Raw genomic sequence first — 25032 nt, 5'->3', positions numbered from 1 at the left:
TTTTGTAAGAGCATGAACAAATTTTTTAGAATATTGCTTTCCCTTGACTGCATTGGTGTTTTGTCCTTTTAATCTACTTCCTATGTACATGCATGTATATACTTTGTGGCAAGATGAAGATTTGAACGAGTCGAACGACGAAAAAGGTTGTAAAAGTGCTCCAAAGTTAATGGAATTTTCGTTGGGCAAAGAGTCGAAGAGTTTTTTGAAGATTTTAAGGAAAAGTTACATAATTTTGTGGTGGACTTGAAAGACACGCTTAAGAGTTCTATTAAAAGAAAACTAATAAATAATGTCGTTTTATATTTTATGAAGATTGCAGATAATAATATTGCTAGTGATATTTATTTTTTAAATCACTACTTACGAACAGATTCGTATGTTTAATTTATGCAAAGGATTTAAAAAATTATCAAACTTTCCATTCTGTTTTTTTCTATTACTTTTTATCTGTATTATGAAACCTTTTAACGATAAGGCTATAAATCCAACAATAATTCGAACATATTTAAATAAACTGTGACCAAAATTTTCAATGTCAAATCGATCTAAGACGTGGCCAAATGAATATTTTCACTCAATAAATTAACAAATTACAGTACATTGTCGAAAAATAAAATGTTACACGTGCAGATGAATGTTACCTTTCGTAGAGATAGGTCAGTTTTGCCTTTCATATATTCATTAACGCTCCTTTGTTCGATATTTAAACTAGTCTGCATTGTAGATGATTTTACGATTAAAAGAAAAAGAAAGAAAAGAACAGGCAAATTATCACGCTTGTCATTTGGCTTGTTCGTAAATTGACCGACAACAAAATGAGTCTGGAATAAAACGAAGTAAATTCTCATGCCGGCTCTACGAGCTTTCGGAGTAAAAAAAGAAAGAACAAGTAACCATACATTTTCGGGGTAGGTCAGTGAAATTATGACTATAGCTTGACGGACGAACAACGCTCCATAAATTAGCCAATGCTAGTGCCGTTTATGTATATTTTAATTTTATTCACAATCATTACACAGTTAATTGGTTCAAAAGTATTATCATCCTTAGCTACATCTTCTTTAATATTTCTCGTCTGTTCATACGCTTCTGTCTTTATTTGTAAGACGTGATTTGTAATTATATTATATTTTTTTAACTATTCAAAATAATATTTAATATTTGTTTTGTACGAAATATTTTATCTTGAAGAACGTTTTGTTAGCTTCTGCGTTGCAGTTGTTTTCTTGGCGAGAAATTGGTTGAGCATTTTCGTTCGCTCATCTTTAATACATGATTCTCGTAATTAAAACCGTGTCAACAAGCATGCTCCATTTGCAAAAGAAGAACAAGGTGGTTGAATTATCCTACGCATGAAAAAGTATCTCTCGTTTGTGCTCACGCTTGTTTTCTAATTTAGTAAAAGCACGAACAGGAAATAAATGTATTTGATAATAATCTCTGAATCAACTTGAAGGACAGAGCATAAAATCTTTCGACTTCAACATCATGTTCATATATTTTAATGAAGACTAAAAGGTTTCAATAAAAATATCCAGATACATGGCTGACGTCAAATGATATATTATGCGGAAGCATTTTAGTAGAATGAAGATCGTGTCTCTCGTTTTCCAAAGCATAAAAAGACACTATATCTTAATTTTTCTTTTCTTATCTTCCTGTAATATAATACTCTGCATTGCTCCATTAATATTTTCAATATACTAGGTGCAATTGCACCTCGTTGTGATGTAGATGAAACGATATTGAGGAACAGCATAAACGAAGATTTATTATAACCAAGGGGAGAGAAATACGATGATGGATTAAATGAAACGATATTGCGATTACGTACATTTGTATTTTACGCGAAAATCTTGGTAATATTCCATGTATACGTACGTAGTAAGTACTTTAATTATAAATGCAGCTAGAAAATATCTGTGTTGACTATGAAAATTTAGATCTGAACTTGAAAATGTAAATTATCATAAAAGATTATAGACTTAAATAACGTTTACCATGCTTATATCGTCTTAAATTTTATTTCCGAAATTTCCATTGTATTAATGCACATAAAATAGAAATAAAATTAAGGAACGAAATTAGCAGTAGTGATACTTTCATGTATCCGTATGTTTAAGTACTTTTAGAACAATAAATGGTAATAAATCATTGATAAAATGTACTCAGCTTATGCCTATCTACTGTACCGATCGTCAATCTTGCTACAGTTTGTGTCTTACGTTTTAAGATACCGATTTCGGAAAAAACAGTGTTTCATATGCCACCTGTTATTTGTTACGGTGAATATAGAAATTACATTCAACTCAATTATTGTGGAAGCGACAGAAACCTTATTATCTTACGGGATCTTACGGGACATCGCGTTACATGTTCTGCAATACCGACTATTCAACGATTTTATTACGCCCTCTACAATTTATAACACCGCGTCGTCCGTAATTAGCCCGTTTGAAAGTGTACCGTTTATTTAAATGAAATTTTAGTTAATACTCGATTAAATAGACTTCTGGTGATTGAATTCATTTATTGGAACGCGAACTACTATTATATGAACGAGAAATCGTAAATACTAAGGAGACTCTGTGTAAACTCTTACTATGCGAAGTTCTGATGTACGAACCCACTTGTCCCGCCAATTCACTCCATGGCTCTCTTTCTTTCTTAACCTCATATTTCCTTACCTCCAATGAGTACTTCACAGTCCCGCTTTCACTTACTCCTCGGTAATAAAAAATAAATTGAAGTATATACAATTATTGCGTCTTTTCGAACATCAAGACGGTAAATTAAAAAGTATTAAAAAAAAAAAAAAAAACAAACGCGTGTCTTCATAATAGCAAATGGGTATTTCAAACGTTAAGAACGTAAGAGGTAGACATAAAACGCATCCAGGAGATGAGTTTCACGTTTTTCTTTATTGTTATTAAATTAATGTGTTGTTCAAGGACTTATACACATATACATATGTGCACAGGCGTGTAAATGACGCGCGCGTGTGCGCACGCGTGCACATATTGTATACGTCTATATACGCACGTATGTATGTATTGTATATAACAGCGACAATTACAATGCATCGTTTATGATCAGTAATAATAATCGTAATCGAAAACCTTACCGATTACTAGATGAAACCGAAAAAATACCTGGCGAAGTAATTCATAAGTAATTAATCGTTTAATTAGTACAGTCGTTATTACTCGTAATCCTTAGTCCATCGTGGTTTCATTATCTTCTTTTTTTTTCTTTTGTTTCTTTTGTCTTTAACGCTTATATCACTCGTTATAGATACAGGGATACAGAAAAATAATACCGCGCGGCTGTGGTGGAATCTTCTTAAAGTATATTATGTATATATATATTTATATTTATGTATATATATAAAAGGGGAACGAGGACTGTCATTAGAATAAATTTGCTCTCGCACGGATTCGCTCTGTCTCCGGTATCGAGTTTTCAGTCACGATCCAGGATCCAGCGTGCAACGATCCAATCGCGAACAAACGATTTTCCATTTGGATAAAATATCTAATATTCTTTTTCTTCGTGAAAAGTGTCCTCCCTCTTTGCTGTAAAATATCTTCGTATTCGTCACGAGAATGGTTGAACATTTAAAACATTATCTTCCGTTTGAGAAATTAATTAAATCTAATTTTCATTGTAGGATATCGTTTTTCTTCGGATTCGTTCTGAAATATTCATAGAGTTTTATAATTTTGTAATTTCATCGATCGACAAATCAGGGAGGACTTCAATTATTCCATTACATATTTCTACTATTGCCACTTTGACGAAAGATACAACAACACATCGAAGCTTTCGTATCGAAATGCATCTATCGTTTGGAAATATATATTTCTAATATTGAGGCAACGAGCTAGCTATTGTGAGAATTTCATTTGAATATCTGAAGTATCGTAAAAACCTTTTAGCAAACCTTTGCATCCTCCTAACTCTCCTTGCGATATTTTTAACGATACACAGACCTTTTATGCCGAGAATAAGAAAGTTAAAAAAGCTGAAAATTCCTAGACAGCAATATAAATCCACAAGATAACAAATCTATAATAATCGAATTAGAACTTTAAAAGACGATGGAATTTACAATGTACAATTTACAATGATACTGCTTATAATTATATATCAAAATTCTAAACGACACACGCGCGCACACAGTACACACCACGCACATACACACAATGAAGTTTGCAATTTATCGAAACTCAAATCTTTTGCCTTGTTAACCGAACGAAGATCAAGTTTGCACGAAATTATCTGTTCTTTCCAAGGAGTAAGAAACACGAAATATCCGCGACAGGATCGATGCACAGGAAATTCCAGACCGTAATGTCGCGATGCTTTCCACATCGCTTTTTAAACAACGTTAGGATAAATTGTAGCTTTACTTAACGATCCTACCAGCCGAGCTCGTCTACGTGATTAGCGAGATCGGGATATCAATTTTACACGAGCTGCACTATTTAGGTCCTTGGTCCATTTGCGACGCATACGTTTTATTTACAAGACATTATTACTCTTTTTTTTTCTCTTTTATTTCTCTTTGGTGCGTGCCTTACCACGTTACTCTCTTACTCTCTTTCTCTCCCCCTCTTTCTCCCCGTTTTTTTTTTTCATTTATTTTACTTTATTTGGTTTGTATGCATAAATTAATTCTCTTCATGGCGGATCGAGAGCGAATCGTCGAGAGGACCTCCGTGTATATAAATCGTTTTCACACGTCGACAAGTAGATCGGGAAACTCGCGTATCTTTTTGTCCATCTTTCTTTTTATTAATGTTATTATTATTTATATTTTTTTTTTGTTTTTCATCGAGGGACATATTAGTCGAAGTAGCTCAAACGAATACAATCTCTACGTCGGATGGTTCTTCGTCGAATTAAACGTTGTCAAGCACTTTTTGAGACGATGCCACGCCTACGGAGACAGATAGGTTCGGGCTACGAGAGTCTTTATTTTTATTAATCGAATCGCTCTGGCAAAGAACTTGTATTTAGTGAAATTTTGAAAAGAAGCTGAACATCTCGTAGTCTGAGAAAGTACCGTTTCATCGCTTGAGGATAGAAGAATTGTCAGAGACAGTGGAACTATTATTTTTTAAATCATCGCAATTCTAGCGAAATGCAGGTATCGTATTTTTCCTTACTGTTATATACAGCTTCATTTTTCATAAGTAATTAAAAGTCATTTAATAAATTGCACGATGATCGAAAAGATTACTTCATTATTTTTATGCCACCGTTCTTTGCTTCATCCATCGCTCTCGTAACGTTTTATTTCTCTCCGTAAGATAGGGAAACGTAACACAGTCGACTCCGATCGTCCCCACAGGCGAAAGACGATATTCCACCTCGCCGTGATCGATATGGAAATATCGAAGGTATTTCTCAGATTTCTTTCACTCGATTTTCTTTCCCCCCGTCTCAATTTCACTGCTTCATGTACTTCTTTCCCTCCCTCACTCTCATTCACCCACTCACACATTCTCTCTTTTGTATGACATGCTATTACCTGTATATGACACATTTACAATAATAACAATATGTTACTCGTCGACAATCGCCACCTCGGTCCACCTCGGTCCTTAATTCGTACTTTTTTTTTCTTCTTTATGTATACGTGTTATATTCATATACTCATATTTATATATTTATATATTTATATAATCCGAAAAAGTTCAGTGCGTGTGTATGTATCGGTAGTGTCTATGTGTATGTATTTTCCGTGTATGTATTTCTGAGTGTTCAAAGGTCCTGGACCCCCTCCATCATTTCATTCATCATCGTCCCCACCTTTCCATCCCTTTCGTCTTTTTCTCGCCTTTTGCTCGATCGTTTATCACAAAGTTTCTCGAATGCGTCATCAAACATCCGAATTATCACGCTTTTTGCATCCTTGCTGTTTATAATTCTCTCACGAAATCGTCAATCAAATTCTCTTGCTCTCGTCGAGTAACAATTACGATTCGTTGCGATCCGATTAATGGCTGTTTCGTTCGTGACAATGGCCTCGCGCGATGCAGATCGGCTTTAACTTGTTTCGCGTTGCACATGGGAAAATAAAACGATACACTGATGAAATTATCGCTGTATTCCATCCGAATTTAATTTGTTAAAATATAACGACGAACGTGCTGAGCTTCAAGCGGTCTCTCTTCCTTTAGTGGAAGTTTAAATAAGGTTGAAATGCATCGTTCTTTGCTTTGATTATTTCCGTAATTACGTATGATTTATACGACGTTTATAATTATTACAGCTTTTTACTTGAGCTTAGAATCTAGAAACTGATGAGTTAAAAATTTGAGTCCTCGTCTTTAGAAAATCGTATCATCTTCCTTGGAGGAATAGAATATTGGAAACGTGCATTGAAATCTTCGCTGTGATTTCCTATTGATTAAAAAAATTGATATTGTGCTTCTTCCAAAGAGAGAAGACATGCCATGCGATATAAATGTCACCGCACGAAAACCAAGGAATACAGTAATATTTTCCACCATAGAACGACGTATCATTTTTCTTTCCTCTCACACAACACAACGTCAATGTATCGTTTCGACTCAGTGTAATTTGTTAATGCGTGTTTAGTGTACGAATCGGGGAGGTTAAAATTCCGAGCCAGGACTCGCTGTTGCGTAATTTGAATCGTTTAATTGCCTGCGTCCATTGGAAATGAGATATTTCAATCTAATTCGTTTTAATGATTCGTCCCGTTCTAATGATTTTATTTTACATTTACCGGCGTATGTTCGTTACGCGGATGAAATGAATCTACACGAAAGCCTGGACACGATTTTTCAACCTTCCCTCGGTACGAGGAGAAAAATCAATTCAGTGCACGGTTCGGTTAGCAAAGTTTCATTTTGCGTTTGTCTATGGGAAATTAACGGCGGAGTAGAAAATGATTAGAGCTTCTTGCACATGGTAACATACGTGTACGTGTCATTGATGCGTATGCGGACAACTGTCTCGTTGGATGCGATTCACACGTGATCGATGCAAATTACAAATATCGTGTGCGTGGTCGAATAAATTGTCTCTATCCCCATCGTTACTCGTAGAAATTTGTATTATTTTTTATTATATTTGCAGGCAGTTAAAAATCTCCCTCTCGTAAAAATTTGGCAAGAAATAATTTATACTTGTATATTAGGATTTAAGCGGATTCCATTCAAATTTTGTTGCATTCTTTCAATTTCATGTACCTCGATATTTTTCGTATTTCACAGATTCTTCGTAAAAATTTCTTTAAAAAGGATTCCCTATACCAAGGGTATTCCTTTAAAACGGAATTCATCCTAAAAAGACGATCGCTTGAAAAGAGAATTTCTCTTAAAAAAGGTACTCCTCTGAGAACAAAGAATTTTCTGCAGAAAGGTATTCTCTTTGAAAGTGAATTAAAAAAGAATTTCTACAAGCTGAAAAAATTCCTCCAACTAATTACCTCACGTGTGGCCACTCGCTACGGCCACTCAAACTCAGATATTCCGAAAAGAATCTCTAATAAAACTGAACGTATTACACGCGTTAGGGACAAGTTCGGTTGATCGACTTTCGGATATTTCTTGCCGAACGTAATCGAGCTTCAGGAGCTCGTTTCAAGATAACGATAATTTTTACGAAAGAGAAAAACCAGTGTTCTTACCACCGCCGCGAGAACAAGCGGGCTGACCTTTCATTAATTCTCGCTTAATCGTTTTATAATGTTGATTCCTTCACATAGAAACAGGTGAATTCGTGTCGACCGGTCGTTAATGTGGCTTTGTGTGGCGGAAACTTGTGCGTAGCCTGGTCGGGCAAACGGTAAAAAACAGTCGACAAGGAAGCATGAAGGTATACGCGAAATTTTCAATTGATAATACGTCGAGATTTGGTCGAGATATCACGACGAATAAACTTCCCTTTCCTCTTCATCGAGCATGGTTTTCGATTATCGTAATTGTCGCATTTGCCATAATTCACAGAGGAGGTTGCACTCTGACTTCATTATATTCAAAGAAATTAAGTAAATTAAAGTAAAAATGAATCACCGATACTGCGGCTTTTATTGTACTTTCAAACATTCTTCTTGCTTAAGGGTTCCTTTACGTTTATACCTTTTATCCGAGTATATCCAAGCCAGAAGGTAAAGTGTCTTTAAACTAACGTTGATTCCCCTTCATCTCTCCCTAAGCATTGCCGATAAAAAATTAAAGAAAATGTTTATTTTCGCTATAAATTTTGAGACTCTTCAAGCGCTAGCGATACATTATACGCAGGGAAATGTATAAAAATCGTTTGTCGGTTATATGAAGAATAATTAAATCGTTACATGCTGTTTAATATATCATCGTAGAGTCGCGTTCGTTTCTTTTTTCTTCTTTTTTTTTCGTTTTTCTCATTCTTTTTCCTTTAAAAAAGTGCGTTTTATATCTTGGGATAATGTTCGCGTTACTCCAATTAACATTACACTTATTCACGAGCGATTACGAATATATTTACTCATTCCGACGATTACAGCTATCGTGTACGGATCACTGGTTTTCTCGTGGCATGCTCAACACATACGAGGATAGAAAACCATGCCTTTGCGAAATTCGAAAAAAGGAACGCTAAGAATCCATAATCAACATGGTATAACTTGTTACGTTCTTAAAAATTGTACGAAGGAATTGTTGTTGAGAGAAGGAAACGATGCTTCTGATTCACTCCTCTGTTTCGTTAAAATATTTAAACGATATTGTACTCTACTTTCTTTAATAAATAGAAATAAGTGCTTCAATGTTTCGTGACGATTATTCTTAATCCAAAACTAATTGACTGATATTCACTGAGTGTATATAAAAAATGAATCAATGAGACTTTTTGATATGTATTATGAAAAAAGCAATATCACATTTATCATCAAATGAAGTAATTTCTATCAATTTTATAATGTACAAACGATAATTTCAGATTAAGTTCTGAAGACGAAGAAATAATAGGAGATATAGCTGTGTTTCAAAACCTCGACATTTGAAATTGTCAAATTCAACTTCCTCTGAACACATGTGCAAATACGAAGCAGAAAGCACACTTTCCTTCTACGGCATGTTTCTATGATTCCCGTGAAAACCGATCGACGTAGCTGCGTCGACGAAACCTAATCGACTTCCTCGTCGAGCATGCTACGTTAGAATGAATGAGAGATCACGAATGGTTGAACGCGCGACACGACATTATAGAAGAAACGCGTTTCTTTTCCTCTTACTCCTCTTTTTATCTTCTCTACCTCGAATCACTTTCACATTTATTTTTGCGACGATCTCCACGTTGTGGCACATCACGTTCGCTATTGCTATTTTTTCCTCGTGTGTACATACTCAATCATCGTTTACACGCGACAAGACGCAGACAAGAACAGATTCATTCTTCCACTTCTCTCAGACAATCTTTCTTCGTTTCTTACATTTACATACCCGTTATAATAAAATACACATTCGCGAATGTCACAGTGCTGCTTTGTTTCATCTTCATTCTCTCTTTTTCTCCCGCTATCTCTCTTTCTTTCTCTCTGCTTGTTTTACCTTAGCGCAATTTAATCGCTCTTCTGCATATCTCGTCCATCCTTCTCTCCTTCATTCCTCAACCCCTACCTCGTTTCTATCTCCAGCCGACTCTTCTCGCATCTATAATTATGTACAAGGTGGAAATTGATTAAGTGTTCACTGATAAGCGCTCCCTTGCTCACTTTCTCCCGCTCTCGCACGCCATTTATAAAAAATTGATTCGTTTTTACTCTTTTCTCCCCCTTTTCTTTTTTTGAAGATTAAAATCTTCACCGGATATATACTTATCGTTAACACTTTCTTCTCGAACGTCGCTCCAATCCGTTTTCGTTATTAATTGTACCACCTTCACCAGCCTGACCTTTCAGAGAGTTAAGTTCATTCGATTCACGTTCGTAACCAGCGTAAGATCTCCTTCCAAGATGTTGCACCGCTTGACGTATTATGAAAAATATTCTCAAAGACAATCGTGTTCGCCCATCACAGATATAGTTCCAACGTCAGAGGTACGGGCTGCTACACTTTCAACGTTCCCTTGCCCCCTTCATCTCTACCCCTCTTTTTCTTTCTCTAAAATTAAATTTATTAAGGTCGTTCTTACACTTGTATTTATATGTATATGTAACAAGAGTCTTCGTTTTATGTACACGTGTTCATTTCCTTTCTTTCTTTGTTAAACGTTCGAAGAGAGGGTGAGAAGACTTTCCCGCTCTCCAACGATCTCGTCGTCGTTTCGTCGTAAAACACTCTTGCAAATCGTCCACAAATATTCTATCTCGTTCTATCACGAACGTTTCACTTTCATCTTCGCTTGGGATCAATGCATCCACCCTCGAAGCACCATCGTCGAGAACGATGGTCGCGTTACGTTAAAGGCGCGTTGTTTTATTTTTTTTTTCTCTCTCTTCTCTAATATTTACATCCCACCAAGGAGCGTACAGGGTCCATTGGCTAAAAGAGACCTCGAGGATCCCAGGTGGAGTTATTTTACTTTAAGGCAGTGTCGTTCGTCTGGGATGAGTATCTCTGGATTCCTTGATACAGTAACACACATCAAGTCATCCAAGTCTCGTGCTGATCTCGTGGTCTCGCGTACTTCTTCAATCGTGATGATCGTTTCTGCACCGGTTTGAACTCCACACTAGAGCCAGCATGATCAAACGAGCGAAGGGCATCGTCGTTTGATTCCGGATTACGTGGAATGATGGTTCGAACTCGATTTCGAAACACGGCCCCGTGTGTCATACGGGTTCCTCCCGTTTAAAGTTGATGTTCTGCGAGGCGCAAAAGTCACGTGTGAACGGGATGCAGTTGAACAGCTTGCACACCTCGCACTCGTACACTGGCACGTTATAGAACAGGGCTAGAAGAAGGGTAAACAGGACGACGATGAGGATCAGGCAGATCCAAATTAGCCAAATCTTGCGGCGACGGTCGTAGTGGCCGAACGAGATGAAAGGCATCAGCGCGTATGCCGCCAGGAAACCGAAGATGAAACCGAACAGATGAGCGTAGTTGTCCACCCATGGAAGCATGCCGAGGATTAGCAGGCCTAGAAGAACGAAGATCAGCTTCGACAGGACTCGGCGAGGATGCTTTAGCATCGGCCAACAGTGCAGCACCTCGACGATCAACGTGGCGAGAAGGGCGAAGTGCGCCCCTGCTGGCCCCACCTGTAAACAATGAGAGTTGAATGGTTTTAAATCGCGTTTGAAGCGAAATACTTGATTTACTTCAATGCTAATTTCTATTTTAATTTAGTTCCCTAGGCGATCGTTAATTTTTTGAAATACTCGCGTTGGTTATAGGATGATTTGTACCTTTATTTACATGCTAATTTTTGGATTTCTCTCCTAATTAATTTGCTAGGCCATCGTTGATATTTCGAAGTATTCACATTAGTTATATGGGAAGTTGGTCGTTATTTTGCTTGTGACAATGGATCGCTATTTCGATGTTAATTTTGTGTTTCTCTTTCAAAAAGTCGACTATTCAGCATGTTTACTAATTGGAGATATTGGTATGAAATCTTCCTTTATTATGGTCAATTCTTTTAAACGCTTATTAATTTGGAATACTCGTATGAAACGTTCCATTGTAGGACTCATTTCCAATCGTATCGCCGTGTTTCCGCTATTCCATTCGTATCCATTCAAAGTACACAATATCAGTCGAAAAGAATCGTACATAAATTTCCATTTACAGAAAATAATATCCTTCCACTCTATACCATTTCTATTACACAGAAACCTCTTACAACAAACTATCGCTGAACGATACGAATTATCGATAACCCACGCAGGAGAAATCGCGTTAACGTACTCGACCAGCTTTCTCCAAGCAGTCAGGCTGAAACAATAATTAACACTATGCCGCGTAAAGAGAAAGGGTGAAAGAGAGAGAGAGAGAGAGAAAGAGAGGGAGAGAGAAATAGAGAGATAGAGACAAAGTTTCCCAGGGCGGAAGGTACGTTTAACCAAACTAATTAGAACAAATTGGACGGTATTAGTTCTCGAGGAACGGTGCTTTCTGTCCGCCCCTTTATTCTCCCGTCTTCTCTGAGAACTGGTGGCTGCCTTAATTCACGAGTGTACGCTCTCTGATAGAGGAAAACAGTCGGAATAGAGAGACTAGAGGGAATAGAATTGACGTATAACTCCAAGTTCACCGACGTGTTAAGGGGGTAAACTGTCGAGCGATAAGACGGCCGAGGGTGAGAAACACCGTAAAGGAAACGATCGTAATGCTGTTAACCCTTTTCATGGGTATGAGTCACGGTGCAAACCTGGTCTCTGAGCAATTACTTCGCCCGAACGGGGCCAAAGCGTCGATTAAATCGACGATACACAATGAAATGCGCCTGTTAAACGTCCCGTGAGGTTATTCAATTAAAACTGCTACGTGGCATCTAATAAAACCATCGCAGCTCGATAATTAGCCTCTCGCTTGCCTGGCAATTTCTGCAGAAAGAAGAAAGTTCTTTCTGTTCTTATTCGTGAAGATATGGTTAAGTTGTGTTGCGTTGATACGCAATTGAGTGGCGTTGTGTCTTGGTCTGTTGATTTTCTAAATAAAAGCATAAGTTTTAATTTCCTCTTTAATAAAAATTTGAGTTGTATTAAAACGTTTGTGTGTGTGGGTTAAGAAATAATTTAATTTTTGTGGTATTCCTCTTCAACGTGTAGTCTTTCTATATTTTAAGGACAATTAGATATGTTGTGGTGTTAAATATTATCTTTGTTCCAACAATATCTACAATGTCTGCATTAAAGAATTTGTAAGGGAGCATCCAATTAGTCTTATTTATTGCTCTCATCTTTATGTGCTCTTTGAATATTTCGAAACCCCTTAAAGAACATATACACTCGCGTGACAGTAATCTCACCTATTTTTCTGGGCTATATGATCGTAATCCAGGGCACGTTTGTTTCGTCTCGACATTTCTTTGAGAAATTAAAATATGCGTACCTCTGCTCTGTAAGGAACGAATATCGCACTGGCCAAGTTTCCAGCTAATGCGCCGATAAAATAAATCAAAGCGATACGCAGCGAGCCAGTTAACTTCTCCAAGTCCCGCATCAAGAAATACTGAACCATTAGCGTGATCGACAGATGAAGAACTCTATAAGTCAAACATAATACCACATGATAATTTAATATAATTCTCTACTGAAAAAATATTCTGCGTAATTATTTCGAAATAAATTCTGTTCAGAAACGTACCCAGCGTGAAGAAACATGGTGGTGAAGAGTCTATAGAACTGATCTGGCCACTCGGGATGAAGAAATGGTATCATACCGCAGACATCGTGCAAACACTCGACCTGGGAACAGAGCGACGCCTCCTCGTGGAAGTAGCCATGTACGAAATCACAATATTCCTTAGTGGTGATGCGACACATCCCGTGGATACCGATGCAACAGGGATGACCGATCACCTCACAAACCATATGCTCTGCCATCTTGTCCTTGTATCGGCTTACTGGGAAATTTCCATTGCTCCGTTGACTCCCGTTTCTACTGTTGAGCAAGACAAAACGGGTTCCTCGATATTATTCAGGAAAAATATTGGAAAATTCAGGAAAATATCTTTGAAGTTTTATCACCTTTGGTGCTTGAAGATTTTTGGTAACATGATAGAGTTTTAAAGTTTTCGTCATTGCTAGATACGTGGATAAATGCTACATAACAAATATAGAAGAGATTGGATTTTTAGATGACGAATTTACCTAAACCGTTGATTAAACGGATTAGTTTTTCGACAGATAGGCCACTTGGTGATGTCATCAGGCCATTCGTAAGGTGCTATACTAGCTGGAGCGTCGCAGAACTTTGGATCCAACCCGCAAACCGATCCGCTTATGCGTCCTCCCGGTCCACTGTCCCCAGGTCCCCATTTTTTCCATGTGGATATCGTGTTCTATAGTTTTTGAAAGCACCATTAAACACTTTAATCAATCTACCTTCAAAAGATACAATCGATAAATGATGCAAATAATTAAAATTAAAAGTACTTCAGGATTTCTATAGCGTGCAAAATTAATTGGAATATCAGGTTCTGGAAATTAATAGTTTTACAAGAAATGTAGGCAACGTATAAAATACAGTATAAAAAATTGTTCAAATATATGTAATTAAGGATTCTTCTATATACACGCATGCAAAACTAATTCCAATATAAATTTCTAGAAGCAAGAACTACCGATGTGTTCGTAATTCATGTAACATATAAAATAAATATCTATATAAATAATCGACAACAAGATAGAAATTCCACAGAAATTTACCGTGGCAGTCGATCTCAATCCCCGGACCAGTTGGTTCGTAAAAGAGGAAATTATATTATAAACACGATACGAGGGGATATTCTGCAAAGGAATATCTAATTTCCTTTATATTTAATATTTTCCAGCTGGAAACGAAATAACAACTCACAGAGCAATCCGCTTTGCTGGATTGCACGCAGCCAGAGTCGTCGTTTCTGATGCAGCATGCGGTGTCCCGTTCTCTTTCCCGCCAGACGTCGATCTCCTTCAAAATTTTAATATCGCGACGCATACACGGTGCAAACTTCGCGCCCAGATGAATCAAATCCGCGGCCCTCGGACCAAACCAGAAATTCGCTGGTTCCTGGTAGTCCACTTGTTGCAACGACAGACTGGTCACCAGAACCTACCGCACAATTTTCACGATATTCTTTCTACGCCGAATTGCTTTACTTTCTGTGACTGTAGGAATTTTCTCAGTAATTACAATAGCATAGGATAGGAATTTTTAGAGTAATTTATAGTAACTGGGAGGAGTTTGAATTTTCTGATTATCTTTTCTATGAACTATACAATGTGATTTTGTTGAGAATATTATAAGAAAAGTAGATCTAATGGATGACTAAGGATTGGAAAAGATTGAAGTTCGTAAGAAAATTGATAATTGGAAGTCTTGGACTCACCAAGCCCGATCTGTGACTAAGATCCATGCCCACAGGTCCAAAACCGTAACACGCTAACGAGATTATCAAAATAAGAACTTGAACGGTGGTAATCCAATACGTAAAATACGGACGATGGTCTTCGAAGTCGTCCAGCTGCCTTCTGACGTCTGGTTTCTGAGACACGCTCTTTCGAAAAGATCTCCTGCAAGCATAAAACAATATTTTTCATATCTTTCTTTTATACTCTTCTATTCTTCTCACTTTCCACTCTAAATGCAAATAATTTCAAAGCTTAACATTACCAGTAAGAATTTATATACTTAAATTATTATTATTTCCTTTTAACATGCTCACTGCGTATGTTATACGTTATCAAATAGTTTTCATTCAGTATATAGTTTCATTCGTATTATATTGTAAAACCGCTTCTACATTTGCATATATTTGCATGTGTGCTGCTATCAATAAATAATGAACACCTCATGGAAAATGGAGAAAGAAAGAGGTTTCGTAGCCGCAAAGGTTGTATCGTATGATCGATAACTATATCCCCCTTGGCATTTTTTAAATATCACGCCGTCCTGGCAAGACGCTTTGCGTCACGCTTTTTTCCCTCTCATTTCTGACGTTTGCCGCTTATGCGCGTTTGTTATTTGTGTTCCGCGTATATCTTAAACTGGGTCGTACCTACATGATAAAACCTTCGCGCGATCGTTAAAGCGGAATGAAGGAGAGCCGCTGAGAAAGTTGTTTCAATAAAGCTGGGTTATCATCTCATCTGCGGGGCAATGCTAACTTACGGAATAAAATAAACGTAGGAAAGACAAATTTCCATTCTGCATTTCCAGTTTCTGCTGTCTTTCCTCTCCTTCGTTTCTTTTATTCCTCTGAAACATTTTTAAGAACCGAAAAGTCGTAATTTTGATGTTTATCGGAAATAACTAAAAAATCTCTGGATTATTTCAGTCGGCAGATATATCTTCTAAAATGGAAAATTTTGACAATTTTGAACATAGACAATATATGACAAAATTTTGAATATAGACAATATATGTAGAATTTTTAATCTTCCCCTACTGGTTACTCCATTTGGTAGACGTGTTTTTCACAGTTCGAAAACGCAGGAAATTTTGAAACGCAAATTGTGCAATATTTGAAAAGTTAATTAAAAATAACACGTAGAACAAAGTTTTTTTTCCTGTATTTTATATTTTAAAAAATATTCTTATATATACATGTCGGAGTCAGGTTTGAATTTTGGGGAGCGTTCGATAAACCTTTACTCAAATTTACCATCGCAGATATAGCCGATGTTTTACCGGTACAAATGTGGGTATTACAAGAGGCTACACGTAATAGCGGCGATAGTGTCACGTAAACTTAAGGGTTGGTTGATGAAATAAAAATAGCTGAGTCGTAACACAACTATTGTCTTTATTTTCTAGCACAGCACAGGTTTACACAGATCGGAGAGATGTTCACTGTTCGATGGTTTTGTCTATTTCTCCCTAGGTGTTCTCGTCTCATTACGGAGGAAAGTTCGGTGTGGGTAAGCCGTTTTTAATTAACAACGCGGATTCGCTGTTCGCACCTTCCGTTAGGAAAAGTGAGGATAACGATCCACGATGCCAATTGGTTATAGGTCATGTTAATAAATGAAGATAGGAAGAGAAAGCCTCCTACCAACGCGGCTAGTAGATAATTTTGTTTATGGGAAAACACCTGTCAGTGGTCTTACTTGGACAAAATATACGGAACATTTTCTCCTGCGTTATGGTGGCACGGAGACGGCAACCTCAGTGCTAATTAGGATGCTCAACGAACCACCACTGAAGGACGAAACCACGGGGGCATTTGGTAATCGTCTTCACTCCCTTCTATCGGCGAAATGGGAAAATCTGACCGGCATCGAAATAATCAACGCCGCCGTCCTTCTACGACTGATTTTGCATGACCAGCGTGTCGAAAGTATAGCACTCACGGAAGATATTCGGACCTGGGATCAATTCCTTAAGGAAATGCGAGTTCTCTCTCACGCGAGGAAGAGGCCAATACCTTTGTCAAATAATCCATCGGCGGAACCTGAAGTCAAACGACGCAACCTATCGGCCCACCAGCCGAGGTGCTTTTACTGCGGTAACGACGGACATAAAATAAAGGAGTGCCGCAGTAGGATGCGTAGCGAACAGCGGAAGAATACACAACGCCAGGAAGGAAGCCGACCAGCCACATCGTCCCAGGTGATTTGCTTCAAGTGTCATGCGGAGGGCCACATCGCACCTGATTGTCCGCTACGACAGAACAGAAAACCCGGCCCCTAACGAACGTCGAGTCTACTCCTGTGTGGTGGAGTCTCCAGCTGGTAGTTTAAGTCATCTGGTTACACACGAGGACGTGTGATAGTCAGGATGACCGTGTCGGAGATGAAAGAACACCGGAGAACGGAAACTCATTCTCTCTTGCGATCTCATCGACGAAAAGAGTAACGCCGTACGATCAGCGAATATTACGCATTTTATTAACAAAGAGTCAGACTTAGAATTTGTGAGCACGTACATCTATCATCCCGTTGATCGCGGATTCGTTATCGAACCTAAGGCCATTGTCACTAGTGTCGCGAGCGCCTAATCGCCGTAATTGGTTGTCAAATCTGTGGTATCCATACTTGTGTTAATAAACTGTACCTTTGTTATATCGCAACGATGGCTAATTTCAATGAAGATTCATCAAACACCCACAATCCTATCCACAACGTCTGCCCGACATATATATAGCAATTAAATTTTCCTAATTTATATTCTGTTTAATTTTAGTTTACTTTCTGCATCTCATTCAATTCCTTTTGTTTCCGCATTCGACGTTACAGTCGTAATAAATTGTCATCGGACGTGAATTTTTATCAGGTTTGTCGAAAATATCGGCCAATGAAGTTATTCGTATGGAAATTCATTTATTGACCGTTTCGAAATCAATCTCTTCGTCGATGTGGAATAACAACCGCATCAACATACAACGGCAGGCCGATATCTGATAAACGTATAGACACAAAACAGCAAACTAATACGAAACGCGTGGTTTACTATTCATTGTATTTTTTTGCTAACTCTATTTTTAGCTGAGTGATGTTAATACGCCGTCCATATTGCGAATAAATACAATAAAACACTACCACACACCAAATTATCAAATTTAACGAGGAAATATCGGTACGTAATCTGTATGATGAAATATTTTCATAAGTTTACGCAGGTTTAATGTTCAACGAAACATTTGCTGAGTAATTATACGACGTATTATTTACAAGCTACAAAATATTTCCAATAGACATGTTTCTTTGTGTAAATTTTAATTTAAAAATCGACAAAGCTTGTCCAGCAAAGTTATAATTATTTATTAATTATAAATTATTAACAGTACTGCGTTGTTTTAATAAAATCACGGATCTAACAAATTACACATACATTTAATTAATTATTATAATCAATACCTTCGCATTAATCAAATTTCCTCCTTAACCATACATAAAGGTTGTACTAAAATTAACACAAGTTTATTTTATTATTATTACGAAATTAATGATATCTATTTAATCAATTTGAAGTCGTTAAAGAGGGCGAATCTTCCCTTTGAAAGTACTTCTTGTGTCATTAGGATCGGACGTGTCCTTGCTGAGATATCGTCGTACAAAGACGATCGTAATTTTTTTACTCAATCGCCTCACTCGCACACTCGGAACTCTTCTTCGCGCGTATGCGTTAACCTGCTGCAAGCTCGCAACACTTGCGGTGGTCAGTGACAGACGCTGACTCATCGTCTTCTTACTATTACTACGCATTTCCAGTAAAAAGTGTAGGTCACGGCGACACTAGCCCCATTCATACATAACCTTCGCACCTATATACGTTAAAGTCTAAATGGTTGCACTTTGTGAAGTCTCATATCTTAGGAATGGAATGAAATATCAATTTGAAACAAAGTGCGTTATCAAATGCACGCTTTCTGTGTATTTCATCTAAATTTTGGATTTTTTCTAGTCTTATTCCGGTGTTTTATTTGAATTTTATTTTATTTCAAAGTTAGTAGCGTATATTGATATATCATGAAGTAGGATTGTTCGGAATTTTAGTTGGCCATCCGTTTGTGGCACGGACAGGCCCATTTCCCTCATTAGGAAATTCTGAATTACCGGTCCTCCCAGGGCAGCAAACGTAAGGACTCGAGGCCGGGTAAAACCTAGGTAAGGACCAGCCGGAAGGGCACTGGGAAACGGAGTTCAGCTTCAACCATCGGACAGTACAGACATAGGACGACAGAGTCCCAACTTAGTTCAACTACAAGCAACGAAGACTACACACCCAGAATGACAGAGTCCCAACTTAGTTAAACTACAAGCAACGAAGACTACAGACCCAGGACGACAAAGTCCCAACTTAGTTCGGTTAAGTGCTACAACTAATACAAATAAAGTGCCGTCTAAATCTAACACTCGAGTTATTTCATCTCCTCCACCTTGAACGTTGAGTCATTCGAGGTACGCGATATCGACCGATCGGTTTGACCTGACCGGTTGCTCTTTAGTCGATAATACGCAACAAGGATGAATATTTTTCTATAAATAGTGGCTTATAAACACTAGAGAGCAGTGTTGTTTAATCTCTGAAAATTTAGGTCGTCAAGTTATTGTGTCCACATTCCAATTTATCTTTGCATTAAAAACAAGTTTTGTATTTTTCTATTCTCTTAAACAGAATTCAGATTGAGTCTCTCCTATATTTTAAAGGATAAATGGAGATAGTAATTTTGTTCCTAACAATAAGGAATTGTAAAAATAGAACTTTTATTTATTAATCACTGGTCTTATAAAAGCAGTGTTTTATCAGTTTTCAGCCATCGGCATTTTTGCACGGATAACGAAACAATCGTTTAATAAAAAGCTTGTAAATTTATTTTGCTTCAAGTAATTTCATGCTACGTTTGCAAATGCGAAGAGGAGTTTCGTTACATTTGATTAATTTTCATATCATCCTGTTGTATTTTCGTACGGGAATTAAAATAATTATTTAATAATACAAACAAAACTCGTGTGTTTTACCAAATACAGGTATATTTGTTTCCAAGGTGTTAAATTTATAGGACAACGGATATTTGGAAACTTACCCTAAAAATCTTCCAACGATACCCATGCCATACTGTCGTCTGTTACTGTTGTCGAATATTCGGTCGATGGTACTCGGTGAAATTCTCGTAGCACCGGTCAAATCCCTTCTAAGCGTCACTCCCTCGTCCGGCGGTATCATCGAACTCAAACCCAACCTCGACCTGCCCCAACTCGTTTTTCTGTAATCTCTTTCTTGTTGTAGATCATGACAGTTTACACTCGACGTTGGATATTTTTATCCCTTATCCAAAGTCGAGGATCAAACACGAACTTCCCGATCGATCTTTCTTTTTGTTATAAATTTTATATAAATTTCATTCGTCACGATACACGTCGAAGAATGTATGAGAATGTCAAAAATCTTTCAGTTTTTCTAATGTACCGTAAAACGAAGATTTTCCTTACCTTGAAATGTAATGGTCCCTCGAAATGTGGCGAGCTCTTCTGACCTGTCCATCCACCGACGTCCTGTCATCCTTCTGCGAGGCAAACCTACGAAATCGTCATAAAATTTTTATCAATTTCCATTTGTATTCACCATTTATTTAAAATCGTAAAATAGTTTAAATCTTTTAAAATTGAATAATTTCATTTTCATTATCAATTCCCACTGGCAATCATCGTGTGTTTAAAATACCTTAAGAGCCTAAATTTCTCAAAATGAAGTAATTTAATTTTTATCAACAATTCCCACTTGTAATCACTATGTATTTAAAACAGTAAAACAGTAAAAGTAAAATTAAGTAACTTGACCCTTATTATTAATTCCCATTCACAAATACCATGTATTAGAACAGTAACAAGTCTAACTTTCCCAAAATTAAGTGACTTAACTTTAATCTGATCTAATCCATATTGTGGTCACGTATAGAAAGCATACTTGAGAGAAATATCAGAAGAAGCAGCTTATAGCTTTCGTAGTTGTAACGTTAAAAGTATTCTAAAAGGTGTGCTCACCTAACCAATTCCTCGGATGTTTCTCTGTCGCCCGCAGATTCAAGTAGATCGGCGACTTTTGCACTGTCTTCGTCGTCTTTCACCAAACCACCGAGCCCCTGTTCGATTTGAGACTGCGATTGTTGCGAAGGCGGTGGCGGAGGCGGCGGCGGGGGTGGCGGTGGCCTGTCGAAGAAGGACTCCTCTTCATCCTGGCCGCTTTCCGGGGACGTCGCCGCCTCTGACCTCGACATGTAGTCAATTACGCTCGGTGGGAAGCTTCGTGACTCGGGTCTAACTTGCGATCCTTCTCGCCGTTGTCTTCTCAACGACTACAACAAAACGTCGATCTCTCGATGATATTTCTGTTTAACTTCCCGCCTCCCTTAAGTATATCTCAAACGATATTTTTATATCTAAAATTCAATTCTTATAATTGGGAATTTAAAATGGGAAATGATGTTGATGGAGCTTTTAATATTTACTATCTGTATGAAGGAGAGGAAATATATGAAAAATCTATTTAGCATGGAATTTCCGTCTCCGCAATAAACCAAAATTCAAATTTTTCACGAACTTGCAAATTTGTTTAACAAGGTTTAAGTATGAAAGACAACACCTAATTGTCCTAATTGTGTGGACATGAAAATGCCTTTCATAAATCTTTCCTGCCTGTTTAATATAGAAACGTTATCTCGCATAAACACAATACTCTAACCAATTAATCGTTTGCCTGCTAATTTGGGTCAATTATCGCCTTTAATACGATCCCATCAGGTGTTCTAATTCTTATGAATGAGTTTACATACATTAAATTATCCATCTTCGAAATACCAATCCTTCGAAAACCGATGTAGTAATACGCAAATATGTAATTACCATCGATAGACTATCGTAGATAACGTTTCACCACACATTACACTATCGCCTTTACTTAGTGTTCTGTAACCAGGTAGAAACTCACGATTTCGCAGTGAGCAGACCACGAGATACGAACACCGAGTTTTCCCAGCCATCCGTTAGAAACCTATTCTGTGTATCTATGATACCGTTACGGGGATAGAGGCGGTCTGCTAATTTCGAGGAGCGTAACGTCATACATTAATATTAAACTGGAGGTTGTGGCGCGTCCGTTAACAATGCTACAATACCGTTCCAATTGATTGGGGTCGGTTTAATGCTATTTTACGGCGACCGATAACGATCCAGGGAATTATTTTATGTAATTAATCGTGCAATTATTCATATCAGAAAACACGTCGCACCTCGTACGTTAATCCGACGAACCGCAATGCCTAATAGCTACCACACTTTGGTTACGTTTCCTCGTGAAATCTCTTTGGTTCGCGCATTTTCCATTTCTTTCTTCTCGCTGCCATTGTATCTCTTCACTCCTAGCATCTAGGATTTTAATTGCTTCTCACGGAGCATTTCGCGATGTTTTATCAATGTTAACGATCTGTCGTGACGGTGTGTCGTTTCTTTCACGCGTTCGGCTCGATCGACCGTGGCGGTTTCAACCCCCTCCCGCTACTTTCGGCTAACACTTTAGCTATCTGCACGTGCTTCCACTCTCTCTAGTTACATCTTCTGGACCACTCCACGTTGATTTTTCTGATGATGGATGTTTTTATGAAACGACGGAAGTCGGAGTGTTTGGTTTCGCGGAATTTCCTGTCGAATGTTTGGTCAGGTAACAACGTACAAAATGAATTTGGTAACTTTATATTCATTCAGTTATTAATTTAACAGTAGAATTACCAGAGTGGCCAAGATAACCAATTCTTGTAGCTTTTCATAGAGATTTTATAGATTTACGAGGGTGGCTTTTTAGAAGTTCCTAAAATACACGAATAAAAGCTTGTATTATTTACTGCGTTATAAAACTTCGTCTTATTCCTTGTACCTTAATTTGTCTCATCCGAGTTACGCTCTAGTCGTCGCTGGTTTATAATATTCCATATTTTGCCAACATTTTGGACTTTTTAAAGCATCGGTTATAACATTTATAAAATACAGCGTAAATCATCAAGTCAGATCGTACAACATTTCCAGAGTCAAAATCGCAATTAACAATAATTCCAAGCTTCAGATTGAATCAATCTCACACCTGTCTAAAAAGCGCATTTTCTCATAATTTAGAGATTCGAGGGTTTAACGAACCGCCAAAACAAATGATATTTGAAAAAGAACATCGGGTATACTGTGCAAATGGTTAGCCGTTTTTCTATCCCGCGTTCTCCTAGTAAAACAAGCATTTCCGAGCATTTCTATAGCATTATGTAGATCTGTGTTTAATTACGTGATCGTGGAACAACGGACGCTTCTAGTGAATACTCATTAAGCGTGTCGCGTGCGGAACAAGGGTGATCGATATTAATGACGAATCAATGGTGTAATCCAATATCATCAGTTCGGCAGGCCGACCAACGGACCTCTGGTTATTAAGGTCCAGGAATTAATATGAATTACTGCCGAGCGAACGGCGTTATTCCAATTAAAATCCAGCCTGCCACGACCTCAAAAATGAAATTCCCCACAGCATGAAACACACTCGGTATAATTGATAGTCCTTTGTTTCTTTCACACCATCCGTTTATTTTCCCTTTTTCCAATTCTATTTTCCTAGTTGCCGCTCGATTACCTGCATAGTTACACTCGCAGATGAGATACAGGATACCAGGTTATCATCTACTTTTCATGTACGTGCAGTTTTTGTCCCACATTTAGAGGAACCTAGAGCAAACTTTGATAATTAGTTATACAGCGACCATTGTTTCCCATGGCTCATTAACAACTAAGTTTTTATTCTCATTGAACACTTAGCGACCAACAGCTCAAATAGAAAATATGAGGAAATTCAATAGTGTCAGACGAAAGCGGTTAATATTTAATTTATTTCTCAGCAGTTACGAAATTGTAATTGATATACAGGGTGGTTGGTAACTGGTGGTACAAGCGGAAAGGGGGTGATTCTACGCGAAAAAAGAAGTCGAAAATATAGAATAAAAATTTTTTTTTAATTTTTTTTTAAATTTTTCGTTATAACGTGCCGCACGCGTACCGAGCGAAAATTCAAAGTCGATTTTCTCGAAAACAAAGCTTCAAACGAAAAATTTTTATTCTATATTTTCGACTTCTTTTTTCGCGTAGAATCACCCCCTTTCCGCTTGTACCACCAGTTACCAACCACCCTGTATATTTAATATCACAGAATAGAGAAAGGTTCGGAGTTAGTATTAATGTTGTAGAATGGTTGTGTATAATAATACTAATATGCTGGCATTATATTAAAAATATGCAAATACTATATTATATGATACTACGTTATATTAAAAATATATAAAGACATAAAAACTAGTACAAGGTGAAAGACAATGTCTGCGACACTTGCGGCATACTATGCTCTATCGAACATATCTTAATCACCCGAATGTAATATTATCTAAATGCAATATTAAAAGGCATGATTTAACTTTAATCTGCTCAACTAATCAATGCCACAGAAAGAAAACTTCGGCAAACGATTTTCTGACAGATAGTCGTTTACACAACCTATCATAGATACGTTCTATCTCGCCAGACTCTTATCGTGGTCACTAATTACCTTAAAACGTTTATGGGATTTTAAACACACAGTAGAAAAAAGCTATTAAAATAAGTAATTTACCAACAAAGCCATTAATTACTAACTAGATTTCCATGAAACCTGCAACTTTTTAATCTCCTGCAGTTCCACTTCGAGATCTCCTTGCTGCTCTTTAAATAAAACGGATGATAAAAAAAACAAAAACAAAAAAGGAAACGCAAAAGCGTCGTTCACGAGTGAATTGGAATTTAACATTAACAGACAACTGGAGTTCAACTTCGTAATCAGGAATTCGTCCTGGTCGTGAAATTCCAGTTGGGACGAGGAGAAGACCGAACACATCGGCAGAGTAATCAACAAACTTAAA

The 25032-nt window shown here is 37.4% G+C and overlaps 1 protein-coding gene across 4 annotated transcripts in view; it reads right to left on the bottom strand.

Annotated features, from left to right (window-relative positions):
- Nucleotides 1-2905: 2905 nt before the first annotated feature.
- Nucleotides 2906-25032, bottom strand: part of LOC117204011 (inactive rhomboid protein 1) — a 301261-nt gene continuing 279134 nt past the window's right edge. The window contains exons 8-17 of one of the 4 annotated variants that reach the window (XM_033440981.1): nucleotides 21098-21408; nucleotides 20546-20632; nucleotides 20140-20319; nucleotides 15001-15184; nucleotides 14487-14723; nucleotides 14339-14365; nucleotides 13781-13971; nucleotides 13275-13571; nucleotides 13020-13173; nucleotides 2906-11224 (exon numbers count right to left, since the gene is read on the bottom strand). In XM_033440981.1, coding sequence (XP_033296872.1) covers nucleotides 10793-11224; nucleotides 13020-13173; nucleotides 13275-13571; nucleotides 13781-13971; nucleotides 14339-14365; nucleotides 14487-14723; nucleotides 15001-15184; nucleotides 20140-20319; nucleotides 20546-20632; nucleotides 21098-21408 — 2100 coding nt within the window. In that variant the 3' untranslated portion in view covers nucleotides 2906-10792. The remainder of the gene's footprint in view (nucleotides 11225-13019; nucleotides 13174-13274; nucleotides 13572-13780; nucleotides 13972-14338; nucleotides 14366-14486; nucleotides 14724-15000; nucleotides 15185-20139; nucleotides 20320-20545; nucleotides 20633-21097; nucleotides 21409-25032) is intronic. The other 3 variants (XM_033440982.1, XM_033440983.1, XM_033440984.1) reach the window with 3 other exon arrangements.

This window comes from Bombus bifarius, unplaced genomic scaffold (genome assembly GCF_011952205.1).
Source record: "Bombus bifarius isolate JDL3187 unplaced genomic scaffold, Bbif_JDL3187 scf7180000007975, whole genome shotgun sequence".
NCBI classification, from domain to species: domain Eukaryota; kingdom Metazoa; phylum Arthropoda; class Insecta; order Hymenoptera; family Apidae; genus Bombus; species Bombus bifarius.
Note: the sequence above shows the minus strand (reverse complement) of the source record. Positions and strands in the feature narration are given on the sequence as shown.